Source organism: Salvia miltiorrhiza, chromosome 4 (assembly GCF_028751815.1).
Source record: "Salvia miltiorrhiza cultivar Shanhuang (shh) chromosome 4, IMPLAD_Smil_shh, whole genome shotgun sequence".
NCBI classification, from domain to species: Eukaryota; Viridiplantae; Streptophyta; class Magnoliopsida; order Lamiales; family Lamiaceae; genus Salvia; species Salvia miltiorrhiza.
This window is the reverse complement of record NC_080390.1, coordinates 37,295,990-37,315,862: the sequence shown is the minus strand read 5'-3', so window position 1 is coordinate 37,315,862 and position 19,873 is coordinate 37,295,990. Positions and strand designations below refer to the sequence as shown.

Below are 19,873 nucleotides of genomic sequence, written 5' to 3'. Positions count from 1 at the left end.
TAATAGAAATGATGGTAGTGCGATTGCAAATATTATATATAAAAAATATTTCAAAATATTATATTTTTATTTTTTGTATTGAATTATTGATAATTTGATTATTATTTATAAATTATATTTAATATTTATACTTATTTATTAAAGATATCATTTAATTTTATGATTGGTGTGTTAAAGTCATATACAGTCCAAGGTAATTAGGTGGAAGAATTAAATTTAATTATTTGTGGGTGAATTAGATGGTAATGGTATGCACGACAGACGACACGCCTAATGTCCAATTGCCATGACTAATCATTAATAATGAAAAAAATGGAATTATACATATGAAGAATAGAAGGGGCTCCACTCCAAGATTTATTCTGCCCGACCATTAATGACGATCTGCAGCGATTAAATTAAATTAAATAAGTAGTTAAGATGAGGTAGTCTTAATAATCTCCCTGTCGTCTCAGTTCTAAATCTATAATCTACTATTTGATTTAAATCCTCGCACATATTTCTGGTGATTTCCTCCCGCCGTGCTCCGCCCCGCCCCTCTGTCAACCAGCTATACTTGCAGTTTAATTTTCTCTCTCGCGCGCGCTGCGCAATTTGATGCACATTCCTTCTCCTGAACAAGAGGAGCAATATTCACTTAAAAAAATTCGAGTGCATCTCGTATGACTCCTGACAGATCCACTGCTTCTGATTCCCAGGTAAACATTGCCAATCGGTGCCTTTTGTGTTATCGGAGGCCAGTTTCTGTTTTTTTTTATCCAAGTCTGTCCATCTATATGTTATTGTATAGTTTATATCTGCGATGTAAGATTTTTCTAGTGTGTGATGAACTGTTGTAGCTTATTTACTTTTTTGGATGTGATATGAAATAGGGATGAGCTGACAGTTGTGATTCTGACACCTTACGTTAGGCATTTTTCGGGACTGATGAAGTGAATTCGAATAGAGAATTCAAGGTTTTATGCGATTGATATTTCAAGTACTCGAGATCGACTATTGTTAGGTTACCAATTGATTCGAGTTTAATTGTTACTTTCAGAAAGAAAAGAAAAAAAGTACTCCTATAACGATGGTGAACTCAAATTGAGCTACAATTAAGTAAACTGAATTCTATTTTGTTTGTTATTCAATGCCAACAAGCAGAGAGTGATGTAGTCTAAAATTTGTCTGTCATCGGTTTTGAGTTGAAGCACGCCATAATAGCATGACTTGTCCCCCCTCATTCATTAGTCATCAGTCTGTCTGTTTGCTGCATACAATTCTTGCTGAAAAATAATTTTCTCACTAAATGTGCATTTCATATTTTGCAGTACCTATTTTGCTTATATCGTGTTTATATATTTGGAACCTTGAAGCTCAGAGTAGTTGCTGTCTTGCTGATGGGACTTCTCACTTGTGATGATTTTGTGGTTTACAGATATTATTTAGGTAGATTTTATCTTGATGATTGGATGAGTCTGAATCTGTTTGCCTAGAGCTGCTATTAAGGATGAAAGGAGGCATTCAAGGACTAAAGATCTCACAGGTCTCCCTCATCCTCATCGGTTTAGTCTGCATGACTGTGCTTGTATTGGCATGGACAAAGACCTCATTTCTTGCTGCTTTCATCCCATCTCCGAATCGCATCCTGCCACTGGATCTGGGTATGTCTCTAGGCATGATGCATACAACAACTGCTATGTATTCTGCTATTCTATGAGTCAGTATAGAGTATGGAAATACAAAATAAATATGCGAATGTCAACTTTCCAATATATACATTTTAGTTTGGCTTGTTGACAGTTCATTCAAGTATATCAACTTATCAATGTGCATGTCAAATGATAAATAATTCTTTGGTCCCTATACAAGCAAATCGGGAAAAGATTAGTAACTGATCTCATCCACTTCACTTCATATTATCTCTAAATTTACCTTTCCCCATTTCTGTCTGCTTCACTATGCTGGATTATTTGGTCCTTATGTGGCCTGTGTTTGACGACAAAGAAAAGACGTTAATACCCAAAAGATTTTAGGAGCAAAAGATGAATGTGAATTGCATTTTTGAGTGCCAATGAAATACTTAAATGGAGGGAAAAAAAACTTGCATTTTCTTGCCACCACTAGTCTTGCGCTCCTTGCAGACACTGTGCTGGAGTTGAAAGTGTGTTTATGTGCTTCAAGTGACTAATTCCATATTCGAATTACTAGATTTCCAGGTGTGATTATGTGAAAAAATTTGCATTCATTTTCTGTCTCTATATTTCCAATCTTCTTATAGCAGTGAGTTTATGCTTCACTTTGTTCTTTTGAATGGTTATGGTGCGCCTTTTTCGTCGAATTATATTCATGGTAAGACTTCAGAAATCAGAAGCAATTGCAGTAGTGATGACTCTTTTTGGATATCTATGTTGAATTATGACTTTTCTGAATTCCCTTTGATTGTTATAGATGAATCAGGTCCAGGAGAAATTTTCAAGGGGGGCAACATTTCAGCACAAACAAGGACGGAACAAGTTGAATCGTTTGCTTCACCTGGTGTGATAGAACAAAAAGGCGAGAGAGAAAATATTGATAATAGTAAAAATACCAATAAGGAAGGTCTGGTATAGTCTTTCATCTGATTCTGTTATTACAATGAGCATTATTCGCATGGACTACTAGAAAGGAGATTGTAGCTGTATTTATTCTTTCAAGTTTTCAACATCCTTGTGGTTATGTTTTCTATTTGGAGACATCCAGCATTAGTAGCTATTTTCTAGGGTCAATGTGTTTCTTTCTCATCGTTGTAATCTCTCTCCTGTCATTTTCATATAGAATATGAAATAAAAATGGATTCTTCCTGCAAAGGCACTTTTTTGTTAGTATCTGTAAATATGTAGTCTCTTAATCACAAATATGTCATACGAGCACTTTTTTCTGTTAACATTGTGTTTACTGAATGTTAAAATACTTTTAGTAAGATTTTCAGATTTTGAGGGCTCTAACATGTTCTGAAGTATTTCAGTTCCTGCTGTTCTCAATAATGCTGTTTATAGTACTGTCTTTCTGAGCTTAACTTTTCAAAATATTATCTTGGTGCGCAGAAAATCCTAGCAGTGTTAAGAAAAGGTCGGGGTCGGATGAACTATCTGAAGGAAAAACTAAATCCACACAAGTAGATATTGTTGTGAAGAACTCTTCAGCTTCAGAGTCACCTGTCAGAAGAGAGGAAAATGGAACCTTATCATCTGTTGATAAAAACAAAGGTAACATCCAAATAGCATCAGTTTCCTCGGGATTCTTATATCTACCTGATTCTTTAAACTTTAGTTCTTCATTCCTTTTATTTTATCTGCAGAGAGTCATTCTAGTGTTCCGGAAGGAACAGGATCAGAAGAACCATCAGGAGGAAAAAACAAATCAAAAGAATTAACGATTGTGCCACAGAACTCTCCTTCTGTTGGGTCATTTCACAAAGGAGAGCAAACAGTAAACTTGTCAGCTACAGTTGGAAATAAAGGTAAAATCTGGAAAAATGTATCTCCTCAAGCTTGTCTTTTCTGATTGTATGTAATCAAAGAAAGCGGCTGCAGTACTCACGGAAACTTCTTTGTTTAGATAGTATAGTGGCGTATAAGAGTGAAAAAAAAAAAAGAGATAAAAGATTTTCGTATGTCCCATTGATAGTGGCCTAGTTCAAAAATAGAAATAATTTTGAAACCCTCCTTAACTCCCGTGCCCAACTTACTTTACACCCTAAACAAGTGGTCCCCACTTATTTTACACTTCCTCCTTACAAGTGGTCCCCGTTTAATTTACATCCTAAACACCTCATCCTTAATTCCCGTGCCCGAATAAAGTGAGTCATTATCAATGGGGCGGAGTAATATTTAATAAAGAATTTAAAAGTTTTCAACTTAATACTCCCTCCATCCCATTTAACATGGCCACTTACTTTTTTCCGGCACGCAAAATTAAGAAGAGTGATTAAAGGATAAAAGTAATAGAAAATTGTGGAGCCACAACTTTTTGTGAGATAAAGGAGTTTTCTTTTTTGGAAGTGGCCATGTTAAATGGGACAGCCCAAAATGGGAAAATGGGCATGTTAAATGGAAAGGAGGGAGTACTATTTCTTGAATTTCCCCTTGGTTCTATGTTCAATTGATCCATTGTGCTTCCTCCTTCACCTGTAATAATTTAATTTTAGATTTCATATGTTGGATGGGTATCTCATGTCATGACAGAAATAACATTTTTCGTGTTTTCTAACCCATTTTAAATATTTTAGGTTGCAATTATGCCAAAGGTAAATGGGCCATTGATGATAATCGTCCGTTGTATTCTGGATTCGGTTGTAAGCAATGGTTGTCATCTATGTGGGCTTGTCGCCTAACACAGCGCATGGATTTTGAATATGAAAAGCTTCGTTGGCAACCCCAAGATTGCAAAATGCAAGATTTCACAGGATCCAAGTTCCTGCAGAGGTAATTATGAGTTCCTGAAACAATTCGTTATTTGTTTGCTGAAACTTAAATTGCTGGAGTCGGCTTGTTAGAATTTGCATATCTTGGCTATTTCATCTATAACTCATTAATCAGTTATAATATTGGTTAGGCGTGAGAAATTCTGAAATGATTTGAATTTGTATGTCAGCAGTGCAGCTCTGTTTGTGTCCTCTGCTTAGCCAGAAAGTGTTGGGTGCTTTACATTTGTCTCTTAATACAGTATTGATTTCCGTTTTCATCCTCAAGCGAAGATGGTTTTTAAGCAAATATCTGCAGATGTCATTCTGCACAGAAACTAATATTTATTTTCTGTGCCTTGATGTAATGGCATTGCATAAATTCTAGCACTTCTCTTGCTTGCAGAATGCAGGATAAAACTTTGGCTTTCATTGGGGATTCACTGGGTCGACAGCAATTTCAATCTCTCATGTGCATGGTAACAGGTGGGGAAGAAAGAGCTGATGTGCTCGATGTGGGGCGTGAATATGGTCTTGTTAAGGCTCGTCATGCTGTAAGGCCAGATGGATGGGCATATCGGTTCCCAATTACTAACACAACCATCCTCTTCTATTGGTCAGCAAGTCTCTGTGATTTGGAACCTATCAACTCGTCTAACCCGGTCACCAATTTTGCCATGCACCTAGATCGACCCCCTGCTTTTTTGCGGCGCTATCTTCATAAATTTGACGTACTTGTTCTGAATACAGGACATCACTGGAACAGGGGAAAACTTAATGCAAATAGATGGGTCATGTACGTTAATGGTGTTCCTAACACTAATAGGAAGACTATGGATATTGCGGGTGCCAAAAACTTGAGCATTCACAGTATTGTGAAATGGGTTGATGAACAGCTCCCATTATTTCCCGGTTTGAAAGCATTTTTACGATCTCTATCGCCCAGGCATTTTTTCAATGGGGATTGGAACACGGGAGGTACATGTGACAATACAACGCCACTTTCTGGTGGCAAAGAAGTTCTAAAAGATGATTCTAGTGATTCTGTCGCTGCACATGCGGTGAGAGGTACAAATGTTAAGCTTTTAGACATTACTGCTTTGTCCGAGTTAAGAGACGAGGGCCATATATCCCGGTACAGCATTAAAGCCACGCCCGGAACGCAGGATTGCTTGCACTGGTGCTTACCTGGTATTCCTGATACATGGAATGAAATATTGTTTGCACAGCTCTAATATGGACGCGGTCAAGCGGAGCTCACCATGAGATCATTGTCTTGAATCAACCTTTGAAAAGCAAAAAGGTTATGTAATATTTATAGCATGATTCTTCTCCTCCCCTTTACCTCATCAAGTTGTTTTGGTAGGGTTATTCGTTATTATTAATATTATGCCCGAGTCAAATGGGAGAATGAAAAGGTCGAACGTTAACATGGTTGGAGAGATGCGCTATGCTGCTCATTTTCTGTTTGTGCAGGAGAAGTCCGTAGACGATGGTTATCTATTCTAAACGAAGAGGGTTTAAATCATCGTTGGTTTCATTCACTTGTTGATCTGTCCCAGAGAGAGAGAGCAATTATTGCTGAATTAAAAAATTTTATTGAAAGAAAAAAAGGGCAAAGGAAAAAAGTTAAAAAAATCATTGATAGAACGTAGACGCTAATTGAAGATGGAGTCTCATCAAAACATTGATGACAAATATCCAATAAAAAAAACACCACCAAATGAAAAAATAATGTGTCTATTATAAGAAATAAATTGAGATCAAAAGAAATAATACATGGAAAATAAAGATCAAGAAAAATAGGGAGAGAGGAATTACTATGATGTCCATGGGCCGAAAATTGCCAGTTCCGAGTCTGAATTGGCGGTTCACGGTTCATCGAGAAGGTGAACCGTAACTGACCCATGAAGAGCTCCAGAAGGGTCGATTCCAGGCCAAGCTGAATCGGCACTTTTTGATTTTTTTTTATTTTTTTTTTATATTTTTATGAAATACATTAGTGGTTGGTATTTTTTTTAGGGTGCAACTTTGAAGGAAAATGAAAGAAAAAATATATTTTCACCATTTTCAAATTGTTTACCATGATGAAAAATTTTCTCCGGTCAGAGTGGAATATTTTCTTGAGCAGCCCCTTTTCACTCATTTTTCTCTCTAATATTGGATAATATTATCCTAAGGTAGGGGTGTGAAAATATTTTCCAATATTTTTTCATCTTTTAATCTCTATGTTGGGAACCTTGTGGAATATCATAATCCTTATTTTGATGATACCAAAATTCATAGGTCTTAATTGTAATAGACTAGAACAGTTTTGAACTCAAGTGTTAGAGTTCGTTTCTAGTTTAGTATGCGGTTCTGAAGACTGAAGACTGAAGACTGAAGACTGAAGACTGAAGACTGAAGGACGAAGGACTGAAGACTGAAGACTGAAGATACCAACTGAAGTATCAGTTGAAGAATCAGTTTGGAACTGATTACTTAATGCGTGCCACAGACTGATACTAAAGTCAAGTTTCAGTTGAACATTCTTCCTCAGACTGATCTTCCAACGTTCAAAGGAAGCCACGTACTCACAAGAGTACAGCCGCATTAAATGCAGAGATCTCAGGATCTTATCTCTGCAGAGGTCATTCCTATTTGGTGGTTACTTTATCAGAGACGTCACATCTCATGTCCCTCAAGAGAGTCGTTTCCACCAGACAAGGAACCTCGAAGATTGAAGTCTCAGCCCAAATTCGAATTGCTCTCCAACGGAAGAAATCTTGAGGACGTTCTACGCCAACGGATCTATTCAAGAGTTCTCCTACAAATAGCGCTCGAGGATCACTTCAACCTTCACCGATTCAACGACATAAGTTGAAGCTCTGCCAAAATCGCTACTCAGCCTAAAGCTCAACCTCCCCAAAGCTTGAATCGAAGAAGAGAATTCCAAAGCCAAAATCAGTCACTGCTGATTACATACATTCTCTTAGATATTAGGCAAACCTCTGTTTACCCAGAAGCCTAGGTCAAACTTGCTACAAAGAACTTGTTCTTTGCAGTATAGTTGGCACTCGTTCAAACCTCCTTTCCAAAAGAAAGATTTGAGTGTTTTGAGTGATTCGGAGTTCAGAAAGGTTTTCTGACTCTGAGAGTCTTAGCGCGGGTTGTGCTAAGCAAGAGAAATCCGACACGAGTGAAGTTTGGGTACTGAAGAAGGGTTTTCTTCAGTGGCACGGTTGTGTGCACCCGGCAAGCACACGGTTTGGTTTGCAGTGCACCTGTTAAGCACTTGCGGAGTGGATTGTTGGTCTGATCAACCGACCGTGGATGTAGGAAAGGGTTTTTCCGAACCACGTAAAAGTCTCTGTGTTGTTTACAGCTTTCAGTTTTTATATTCCTACTTGTGTTGTTTCAATTGATAAACTGAATACTGAATAACTGCAAAGAGAAACCTAAGACCAACAACGTGCTCAACCGAGGCTATTGCGAAACTAAGTTTAATTTCCGTTGCGTATGATATCAGTCTGACTGATCTATCTTTTGATAGTCAGGAAGAGTGTTATCATCTCTATTTTAGCAAACTCGACTGAAGCCCATATGTGCATCAGTTAAGTTCCAGCAACTTAACTGATAACTTCTTACTGAAGAGTTTTCAGTATCAGTCGTCATCCCTGTTCGGTCAAAACTGCTTTCAGTTATACAGGCGTCTGTGTTTGCATGCAAAGTTTCGTTTAGATCTGTATCTTGAGATCTCTTTCTTTGAGGAAAAGAAAAATAGCCCATATGTGTATTCCCCCCCCATACACCTATTCGAGACCCCCCCGGGACCTAACACTCTAGTAAACATATGATACAAAAAAAAGAGAGAGAGAGAGAGAGAGAAAATGATAATATATTCTCACCTTTTCTTATCAATCATTTTTCTCACCTTTTTTTTTCATGTTGCTTTCGTTTGTTGGTAGAAAAATAAGTAGCTGTCTTTTTTTTTTCAAAAAGTTTACATGATTGTTAATTATAATATTTTTAAAATTTACATATATTTAAGGAGAAATAGATTTTTTCTTTTCTTTTTCTTTTTCTTATGAGAATCAATAATAGTTCCCCATTTCTCTATATGTTGACTCGAACCTCGACCTCATGTTTGGAGGAAAAACGTCTTATAAACTGAGTTCGCACTTCATTGTCATTAAAGAGAAAGAGATTATATCAATTCATTTTATAACTTTTAATTTCAAAAATAAATTTTTTATAAGTGAAATTTATTTTAATTTTAATATAAATTTGTAGATGAAAAATTAGTTATGTATATCTAAAAATTAGAATTTTAAATATTATAAAAGTTTATTTTGAAAAATATTATTTACATTCAAGCAAAAGTTTCATTTCTGCATAAAGTTCTTATTTGCTATTAAAAAAAATATTATTTACTCTTATAAAAGACTTGTTTACTCTTATGAAAAGTCTTATTTGATTTTATGAAAATTCATATTCACATTTAAACAAAAGTCTTGTTTACGAATAAAAATCATTATTTACTTTTAAAGAAAGTCTTATAAGCTCTTGAGAAAAGTCTTATTTGATTTTATGAAAATATTATTTATATTCAAACAAAAGTTTCATTTACGAGAAATAAGTCTTAAAGTCTTATTTACTATTATGAAAAGTTTTATTTGCTCTTAAGAAGGTTTTATTTAATTTTATAAAAAATATTATTTATATTCAAGCAAAAGTTTTATTTTTACGAATAAGTTTTATTTGCTATTAAGAAAAGTCTTATTTATTTTTAAGAAAAGTCTTATTTGCTATTAACAAGTTTTTTTTTTTTTTTATAAAAAATATTACTCCATTTATCCCATAAAAACTTGCATAGTATGATATGACACTAATTTTAAGAAATCTTGTAAAGTGTAATGTTAGTGGAGAAAAGGTCACATATTAATTGTGATGTTTAGTGAGACAACCAAAAAAGAAAAACTATGCATGTTTTTATGGGATGGAGGAAGTATTACATTCAAACAAAAGTCTGCCTTCTTTCAAATTAAGAAAAATCTTATTGATTTTATAAAAAAATATTACTTACATTCAAGCAAAAATCTCATTACGAATAATAAGTTTTCAAGTCTTAGTTGCTATTAAGAAAAAGTCTTATTTGCTCTTACAATAGACTTATTTTCTACTCCCTCCGTCTCATTACAAATATCTCACTTTTCATAATGGGATGTCACATTACAAATGTCTCATTTTTTTTTTGGCAACATATTATCTCTTTATATCCACTAATATTTAAATAATTTTCACCAACCTACTCTATCTACTAATTACACATTTCTTAATCTTCGTGCCCAAAAGTAATGGGACATTTGTAATGGGACGGAGGGAATATTATTTACATTCAAACAAAAGTCCCATTTATAAATAAAAAGCCTTAAAGTCTTATTTGCTATTAAAAAATATTTTATTTGCTTTTAAAAAGGTCTAGTTTACTATTAAAAAAATTATTCATAAAAATATTTTTTACATTAAAGTAAACCTCATTTACAAACAAAAAGTCTTAAAATCTTAGTATTTGTCATTAAGAAAAGTTGTATTTGTTCTTAAGAAAAAATTTATTTGATTTATATTTAAATAAAGCTTTATTTACAAATAAAAAGTCAAATCTTAAATGAATTTGTGAAAAAAAAATGATTTACATTTGAGCAAAGTCTCATTTACAAATAAAATATCTAAACTCTTATTTGTTGTTAATAAAAGTCTTATTTGATTTAATAAAAAATACCACAAATGTGTGTGAAAAAATAATAATAATAAAAAAAAACACCTTAACTAGAAATTAAATTTAGGGGTTATTGCGGGAAAATCCATTAGAAATTTTCATTTTCTGATATTTATCATGACCCCTCAATTTGACTTCTAAATCTATCAATTTATAATTTAATCTTATTTTTCCCATAATTTTCAAGTCCCCCCAAATTGATACTGACGTGGACGTCGGAATGCCGGCAACCGGAATCACCACGTCACACACACACACTTCACTCTCTCTCTCTCTCTCTCACACACACACACAAATTCATCGATCTCTCTCTCTCTCATCTCTCGACCACCACCGCCGCCACCACTAGCAGAGGGACCTCTGCCGCCCCTGCCCTCCCCCACCACCACACCTCTTCCTCCACTGCCTTCCCCCACCACCATCACAGATCCGCCGCCACAGATCCGACATAACCACCAGCAGAGGGACCTCCGCCGCCCCTGCCCTCCCCCACCACCACACCTCTTCCTTCATCGTCAGCCTTGCCATCGTCGATTCGGTACTCCGACGACGCGTTTTTGAGGACCACGACCTCTGTATTCCCCGATGGGCTCAGCGTCGGTGGGGAAAACTGGGAGGGTCCAGCAAGGTGGGGAAATGCCGAAGGGTTTTCGGGTGAGTGGGATTGGCAGGGGGGGTGGGTGACGTGGGAGGATTATGTTTTTTAATTTATATTTTATTCTTAATTAAATATAAATTATTTTTAATTATTAATGAAACGACGTCGTTTTGTCTAAGAAATTGACACATCAGTTTTGATTTTGCCACATACTTGCCACATCAGTTTCGATTTAGCCGGAGTCTTTCGCCGTGGGATTATTGCGAATAAATTTTAAATTGATGTATTTAGAAGTCAAATTAGAGTGTCGTGATATAAACCAGAAAACGAAAATTTCTGATGGATTTTCCCGCAATAACCCCTTAAATTTAATACCTCTATATTTATATATCAACACTATATCCATCGGACTATGAAGCTTCTATTGATATTATTATATACTTTCTTTATAAAGTATACACTTTATTGATATTTGGGGATGGAGGTTTTTGGGGCGACACCCAATCCTTTATCAGGTTCCGGCTGCTCGGCGATGGATGATTTTTTTCCCATCGGCTTCAAGATTTATTGTCACCAATTTGACTATCATTGTGAAATTAGTGATGGGTTTTTTAGCCCAGTCTTTCTTTAAGGTTAATTGTTTTCACGTTTGGTTCGTTTGTTGTTGGCTTTCGCCTCGTTGGCTTTTCTTTGGTTCGTTTTGGGGTGGCGAAGATGCCCGAAACAACTTAGGGGTGATGGTTAGGTCGGAGTTCCTGAAATTTTTCCACCATTTACTGCCTTGTTTCGGTGTTTTTTCTTGTTTTTGTGTAGACGGGTATTCTTTTTCCTTGCTAAGAGTTCTGCCACTGGATTTTCCTTAGCAAAGTTTTAACGAGGTCCGGCCATTAGTTTACTTTCATGTGCTTTCAAGAGTTCTTTTTTAGGTTTTTTCTTTAATAAAATCATTATTCAATAAAAGTGAAAAGATAAATTATAAAAATTATATATATATATATATATATATATATATATATATATATATATAGGGGGCCGCTCCAATGAGACCCCCTAATTTTAGTGAGATCTAGGACACGATCTGGTGCGTTTATTTTATCAATCCTATGGCTGATATTGTATCTGGAGGGTGATTTTAAATTTTGTTATTCATCAGTATATACTGCATTGTTCATCAGTATATACGACCATGTTCATCAGTATATATGTCTTATTCATTACGGATTTTTTAAATTTTATTTTTCATCAGTATATACATCTTATTCATTAGATATACGTTTTGTTCATTAGTATTATATGTCTTATTCATTGTACTCATGTTACACGAAAAATAGGGGGTCTCACTGGAGCGCGCCCCTATATATATATATACTCCCTCCGTCCCTGAAATGGCTTCCTCTTTGGGGACGACACGGGTTTTAATGAAAAGTTGTAAAGTGTATTGATAGTAGAGAAAAAGTGATATAATTATTATTGAAAGTTGTGAAAAGTATTATAATTAGTCTTGGGAGTGGTGAAAAGTGAAAAGTAAGAATAAATAAAGTATTATTAGTGGTGGGGTAGGTGTCCAAAAATGGAAAGAAAGAAAGAGGAAGTTATTTGGGGGACGTCCCAAAATGGAAAAAGAGGAAGTTATTTTAGGGACGGAGGGAGTATAACACAAAAATAGCATTATTGCCAATGAGGTTCAAAGCCAAATTAACGAAAAGAAGATGAGGTGTTCTATCATTGCGCCACAACCTCTTCTTTCTTTTTTTTCACAACCTCTTCTTTGTGAATGGTCTCATATGAGACCAATCCCATACAAATATTTACAAAATATTTAATGTAGTATTCAATATAATTTATTCAAATAGCCCTTTATATTATTCATCATATTAGTATAATTAACTTATGAATAAACATTTATTATATAAAAAGTTCTACTATATATTGTGGCCTATTCATACCTTAGTATTATAGAAGTGTGCAAAAATCAATCTGATCGATCGAACGGACTGAAAACTGATAATTTTGATCAATTTTTACGCGATCGTTTTGGTTAAATTTCTCTAAAAAATTTATTTTTAAAAAATAAATATAGTCAATTTTCAAAAAAATTGAGATAACCATCATAGATAGTTAAAATTAAAAAGTGATTACCAACTTAATTCTAATAGATTATAGTTAAATTTCAAAAATTTGACAAAATTGCCCTTAAAATAAATGCAGACAAAAATAGTCATATTAGTACGAAAGAGAAGATTCACACCATTCCTTTCAATTAGCAGCATCAATCAGTAGTACCTAATACACCTGATACAAATAATAAGTATTTGTTATGGCGGTCAGTGACGTAGTCGGTCATGGCGTGCAATAACCTAATAAGATTGGTACAAATAGTCCAAAGGTGTACTAAAATGTTGCGCGCCAATACGAAGTTAAAGTAAGAACATTTAAGTATTTTCATATCAAAAGTGGCTAAAAATTATTAAAACTAAATTTGTAACCAACATTGTATTTCCACTATCCAGATTGTACATTTCGCACCACTAACACATTTATAAATGTCTAAGCAATCAAAATACAGTTAGTTCGTGTAACAAATACATGGTAAATTAACCTCAAAGTAGAGTTCCCCACTAACTCCGAACATTCAAACCTCAAGTAAAGCGTCACACAAATCCACCTGATCAAAACAAAACCATCTAAAGCAGTGAAATGTTGCCACATATTTTTACTGGCATTGCTCTAAACAGACATAAAAGCTTGTACTTACAATTGATCAGTCGGGTTCCTTTATAATATTCTTATGGTGCTCTCTGATCTTCATGTCTGGCGGCTCGTCTTTATTACCAGATGACACTGATAAATGATGGAATGTCTCCTGGATCTTCGTCATGCCATCATGCACTGGCTCGATTGCCTGGTTGATAGTCAACACGACGTCCTTCACAACCTACATCTCAAATAGATAAACCTATTTCAACAGCTATGTTTGCAAAGAGGCGTATCTTTACTAGCACGTTCCTTCTCTGTACACCAGCACTGACTCATCAGGCCTAATTACAGACTAGTTAATGCAAGAACTATAAAGAAAGTCTTGCGTAGCGAAGAAGGGACTTGTCTCATTGAATTTTAGGGCAAAACCTCATACATTTTGTACATGCATGTTTCAGAAATCAAAAGGGTAACAGAAAATCTGACCTTTTGGCCTCCTTCAACGACAATATCCTGAACGCTTTCTTTTATATTTGTTCCAGGTGCCTCGACCTTGGTTTCCGTTTCCTCAACCACTGCCTCTTCTTCTTTATCACCTTCCTCTATCTCAACTACAGAAGTTGTCTCTTGGGTGGTAACCTTTCCATACGTTGGTGGCGGTATGAAATGATAGGGTTTTGCCGAGAAGACAAATATGTGAGCTATAGCTGCAATTGCCATCTGTCATAAAGAAAAAGAACAAAAGACATATCAACTGAAAAAGGCTAAAATAGTTACAAATTACACTTCTTAAAAAATGTTCATCCAACTCCTAGTATACAATGAGTTACACTTTCAGTTTGGAAGCTTTTAAGTTCTCATGAAGTTCCGCCGCAGAAAAATGACTTTTAACATTAAAAGTCCATCCATCTTCATGAAAGTAGAGCTTGTAAAAGTAAGTTATAATTAAATAATAGTTAGGTTTCTCTTTAAAGTCCAAATTCTTGACCAAGAAGAGCCATCTTCTAGATATCCCAAAATCAACAACATAAGGTCTACATAATCAATAGATTTAACATGTCCCAAATGTTGAGGTAGCACTTAGCAGTTTATTATAAGATGCATGAACCTTATTTCAATGGCCCTCACCTCGATGCAAATCATAAAATCCTGCAGCCCGGATTGAAACTTTCCCTCCTTCGGCAAAGCACCAAAAGTGCACAACAGGACAATGCCAACACCTTGCCACCATGTTGCGAATACAATAGCCTTGAAGCTTATAAACTTTGCAAGCGGTTTTATGGGCTGGAGTTTTCGATGTGTTACATTGTAAAACTGGACAAGGCAATACAAGGCCCACATCTGGCTAAAATTCAGAACTATTGTTATATATGGGTACCTGATATGAAACAAAATGTGTTAATAAGTGGTGGAGCACCCAACAAAGAAATCACTTGATCAAAATCTAACTATCCACTTCTTGAGAATTTTCATAACATACCCATAGTGCCACTTAAATTCTCCATCACCATACACTCCACATAACTCAAGGACGAGTGCCAAGAGAGCGCAAACAGTCTTCATAATCATCTGTCAAATAGTCCGAAACTATAAGCATATTCAAATAGAAGAACTATAACTCAGATAAGCAGAAGCATGGGAATCTACATATTGTACTAGACCAAATTTTATGATAGAGAACAACTCCCTTCCAACCAAACATGGATGGAAGAAGAAGTTGCAAAATCTTTTCCCCTGTTGTTGAGAACTCTTTTCCCCTTCGAGCAATGGCTTGCTGATTTGCTTCTTTGCTTCCTCGTCAAGAAACTCCATGACTTGTAGTTCACCACCTACCACATGTTATTTTTCTTGTGACCAACCTTAGTACAAATAATCCTGATACAACTCAAATGAATCTGATAGGCACCCTTTCGGTTTTCTTCGTTGAAATGGATTAATGGAAATTTGTTTCATTGAAATGTATGAAAACCAAATCTACTTCTTGTTTTCAATATAAGTACAAAATAACAATTGTTGGAACGCTCAAATACTACAAAGAATAAATAGCTAACAAAAAGAAGGCTGAAAATAGGCTATCTGAATCTTTCACATCCACAGCCATTTGTATATGCCATCCTTACCAAGGCACGCAACCAAGTAGCTCCCAAATGCATAAAGAGCAAATGCTTCATAGCAGTTTCTCAATATATCACAAGCAAGGGACAAGTGTGCATTCCACAAGGACAGAATCTGGAAAAGACAGATCATCTATCAAACTATAAATAAATCATACGAAATATAGATGAAAGAGCTGATAATATAGGACAAAATGCTAGTTTCATCTCCCATCTGCCTCTTACTCCTTGTTAAACCGATTCCACTTTATGATTATGAATAAACTTGAACAAACAGAAAACTGTATAGGTTGATCAACGTAGGATGATCTTACTTCAAAGGGATTAAAGGATTAATCCTTCAATCAATCTTATGTATCGCAAATCCAATTTATCACTCAAAGTAAATGTCCTCATTTGAAATGACTGGTTTATAAAGTTCCAGAAGACCATATGAATTTGATATGTCCTCTTTCATGTGAGGCGATGCTGAATACAGCCATTGTATATGCTCATTTCACAAAAGAATTAATAATACTAATACTAAGACCGATCAACCATGAAGACACTTACTGATTCAGTTGCATACACCGGGACAATAAAGATAACAGAAACAATCCACTTTTGCTCCTGATCAAAACCAAAGATGAATTAATGAGGGTTAGCATCCAAATAAGACATACCACCATAGTCATATATAGCAGTGTTCCTGATCGATTAATGCAGGATATTGCCCATCAAAAAAGCCAATTCTGCTGTTTCCAACGACCAAATTTGAAATATTGATTTATATATCCTTACAATAGCTGGAATTAGCTAACATGTACTCAGGGCTCGTTTACTACGGGTGATAAGAACCTAGTATCTCTTGCTTGGTAAAAAATAAGATATTAGATAGATTTGTGTGATTCCATATACTACCTGCCATATGATATACGTAAGACAAATTATAATTATAACAAGTATTAATTATGTATAATTTTAATACATTCTATTAAACAAAATTACATATTAATGATCTTTTAATATGTTGTACCAAACATGATATAAATATGTTATGCTATAATAAAAGACATTTCAGTCAAAAGCATTAAATGTTACGACTAACCGAAGGTCTGGTGTACCATCGGAGATGCTGGAAAGTGAGGAGAAGTGAAAGAACTAATGCTACAAAAACGAAGCACCCTGCAATGCTAAGGGCTGGCCAATGAAGATCTTTATAAATGTTTGGCCAGTGAAGATCTTTATAAATGTTTCGATACAGAAACAAATAGGATTCCATTCCACATGCATCTTCTGCTATGCAATTTCAAATTCAATCTGCCAATACAAAATATTATACAAACATATTAAAGCAAACAATAAACTACCATCTACGTAATGATTGGCATTCTGAATAAAGAATTATGAGCAAATTACGAACTCAATCAGCAGAAAAAACAGCCTATTGATGTTGATAATTCTTACCCAATATATACTCCCCAACTTATAATAGAGAGAAAACAAAAGCAAAAATAAATAAAAACAAAACAGAACAAATTCATTAATTATCCTTGTATATTTCTCCAATTGAAATCCTGTGGATTGGTAAGCGCCCCTTCTAAAAACCTCTATTTCAAAATTTCCTTCAAATCTCACTAAATTACTAAATACAATTAATACCCAAACGAACTAAGAATAAAATGCACGAAAGGTGAGATTTCTTTGAGCGCAAAAATAAATAACAAGTTTCTGTTCTAGAAATGATTATAAATCAAAGAGCAATAGGTATTCAATAATCGCGATGTAAGATATGGAAAACATATATTAATCAAGGGATCAAAAAAATGGTTCGAATATATGCGTACTTTGGACCTAGGCCAGTAGAATTTGTAGAAATGTTGGTATGGAAGCATTAAACAATGACAAATATGAATTTGAAGATTTAGAGTGACGATAGTAGTGGAAACAGCAGAAGGCCAATGAAGTCAAGTTAATCTGTTGGGGTGAAGAGGGAGAGAAGCATGCAAATTCTCACTAGAAGTTAACACGTCTCATCAAAGGTGACACGTCGATGTTTATTTTTTATTTTTTTTTAATGTGAATCAATAATAATTCTCTATTTTTCTCTTGATAATGTAGGGGTGAGCAGAAACCGAACTGAAATGCAAAATTGAATCGAACCGAACCGTTTCGGTGCGGTTCGGTCCCGATTCCACTGGTTCGATTTTCGTTCGGTTCCGAAAATTAAAAACCGATAAGTTTCGGTCCAGTTTCGGTTTTAAACCGAACCGAACCAATAAATATTACTCCATCCGTCTCAATATTGTTGGCCACATATTGTTGACCACATTCTTTTCGGCACGGAGATTAAGAATTTGAGTGTTATGTTTTAATTGAGTGTGACTCACCAAAATTAATGAGTTAATTAAGAGACTTTTTTCCTCCTTTCACTTTCTTCTTCATCCACCGCCTCCCTCCTCCGGCAAAGTCGCCGCCATCAACCACCCTCACCTCCGGCGAAGTCGCCGGAATCAGCCACCCTCACCCTTAAACCAGAACACACCCTCACCTTTTTCTCCATTCTCGCCGTCGCCACCTTTAGATTCAAGAGCACCACCCCCACCACCGTCGCCTTCCTCAAATCTGCCAACAACCACCACCCTCGCCACCGCCAATCTCCACTCAATCTCCAAACCCTAAAAATCTCATCTTTTCAAATCCCAAAATTCAAAATTTCCCCCAAAATCAAAGAGGTGAGAGAGAGAGAGTTGAGGAAGGGAACCGTGGGGACAAAGCCGACCGACTCGCCGGAGATTTCAGAGGCGGCGGCGGAGGCCCTAAACCAGACACCCACAAGGTGCAACGGCCATCGCCTCTCTCTCCCTCGACTAGGCGCATCCATCGCACCCTTCACCCGCCTGAATCGCCACTCTATTTTTCCTCCAAACCAGACCCCAAATCGCACAGCTAAAAATAGAGCCAAAAAAAAAATAGCACACCCAAAAGAGCCTTAAATTCTGGCACGACGACGGAAGAGGGAGGAGGGTGGAAGCGGCCGTGGGAAGAACGGTGGCGACGAAAGATGAAAGAGCCATAATTTCTGGCGAGGTGGAGGCGGCGAGGATGGAGGCTGGCGGCGACATGAAGACAGCGGCGACAGAGGGTGAAAGAGAGGAAGACGGAGAGTGATGCGAGAAGGGGAGGAGACGCTGTCATGGCGCAGCGGCGACGCTGCCGCCATCGACCGGAGAGTGCAGACGAGAGAGAGGGTGCGGCGCTTGTGGTTTGCGTGGTGTGTGTGTGTGTGTGTTTTGTGAGTGTGTGTGTTTAAAGAGGATTTAGGGTTTAGATAGTGAGTTAATTAGTGAGTTTAATTAAGCCTAATTTTTCCTTCTTTTAGAAAGTAGTTAAAAATAGTGGGACAAACTAAAAAGGAAATGTGGCCAACTTTAATGAGACGGAGGGAGTAATATTTTATTATATATTTATATTTTATAATATATAATTAATTTTCTACTAATTTTTAATTAGTTTATATATTTATATTTTATACTCCTTCCGTCCCATTAGTAGTGTCCATTTCTTTTGGGCACGGAGATTAAGGAGTGTGTAGAAAGTAGATAAAGTGGGTTGGTGGAAATTATTTAAATATTAGGTATAGAGAGAGATAATAGTGCCATAAAGGGAATAAGACACTACTAATGGGACAACCCAAAAAAGAAAGTGAGACACTACTAATGGGACGGAGGGAGTAATATTTTATTATATATTTATATTTTATAATATACTCCCTCCGTCTCTGAAATAAGTTTCTCTTTTTCCTTTTTGGGACGTCCCCGAATAAGTTCCTCTTTCTTTCTTTCCATTTTTGGACAACTACCTCACCACTAATAATACTTTATTTATTCTTACTTTTCACTTTTTCACCACTCTCAATACTAATTATAACACTTTTTCACCTATTCACCTCTCTCAATACTAATTATAACATATTTTTCTCCACTATCAATACACTTTACCACTTTTCCTTAAAACTCGTGTCGTCCCCAAATAGAAACTTATTTTGGGGACGGAGGGAGTATTAATTAGTTTTTCCAAAAATTATATATTTATATTTTTACATTATTTTACAGGTTTTAATTGGTTTTTTCGAAAAAAAAAAAATAAAATAAAATTGCATCGGTTCGGTAAACTGAACCGAAACCGACGGTTTTACCGGTTCGGTTTCGATTTAGTTTGGCACCCCCAATTGGTGCGGTTCAGTTCCAATTTTAACCATCGGTTCAATTTTCGGTTTTGAATTTTTGGTTCGATTTTGCACC

General features: G+C 35.7%; 2 protein-coding genes across 4 annotated transcripts; one reads left to right on the top strand and one right to left on the bottom strand.

Annotated features, from left to right (window-relative positions):
* Positions 1-310: 310 nt before the first annotated feature.
* LOC131021444 (protein trichome birefringence-like 14) lies at positions 311-5,867 on the top strand. 2 transcript variants are annotated; one of them, XM_057950631.1, is made up of 7 exons: positions 311-698; positions 1,418-1,643; positions 2,431-2,580; positions 3,066-3,227; positions 3,320-3,481; positions 4,250-4,445; positions 4,830-5,867. In XM_057950631.1, exons 2-7 carry the CDS (start codon positions 1,490-1,492, stop codon positions 5,656-5,658), a joined length of 1,653 nt encoding a protein of 550 aa, XP_057806614.1. In that variant the 5' UTR covers positions 311-698; positions 1,418-1,489; the 3' UTR covers positions 5,659-5,867. The 2 variants fall into 2 exon arrangements, with proteins under 2 accessions (XP_057806614.1, XP_057806615.1); XM_057950632.1 differs by having other exon boundaries at positions 332-698; positions 2,440-2,580.
* A 7,351-nt stretch (positions 5,868-13,218) lies between these two features.
* Positions 13,219-18,881, bottom strand: LOC131021443 (protein LAZ1 homolog 2). 2 transcript variants are annotated; one of them, XM_057950630.1, is made up of 10 exons: positions 17,960-18,881; positions 16,678-16,889; positions 16,143-16,199; positions 15,597-15,705; positions 15,124-15,305; positions 14,957-15,045; positions 14,605-14,854; positions 13,963-14,196; positions 13,535-13,714; positions 13,219-13,444 (listed from the first exon to the last, which is right to left on the bottom strand). In XM_057950630.1, exons 2-9 carry the CDS (start codon positions 16,849-16,851, stop codon positions 13,541-13,543), a joined length of 1,269 nt encoding a protein of 422 aa, XP_057806613.1. In that variant the 5' UTR covers positions 16,852-16,889; positions 17,960-18,881; the 3' UTR covers positions 13,219-13,444; positions 13,535-13,540. The 2 variants fall into 2 exon arrangements, with proteins under 2 accessions (XP_057806613.1, XP_057806612.1); XM_057950629.1 differs by lacking the exon at positions 17,960-18,881 and adding an exon at positions 17,417-17,925.
* Positions 18,882-19,873: the final 992 nt, after the last annotated feature.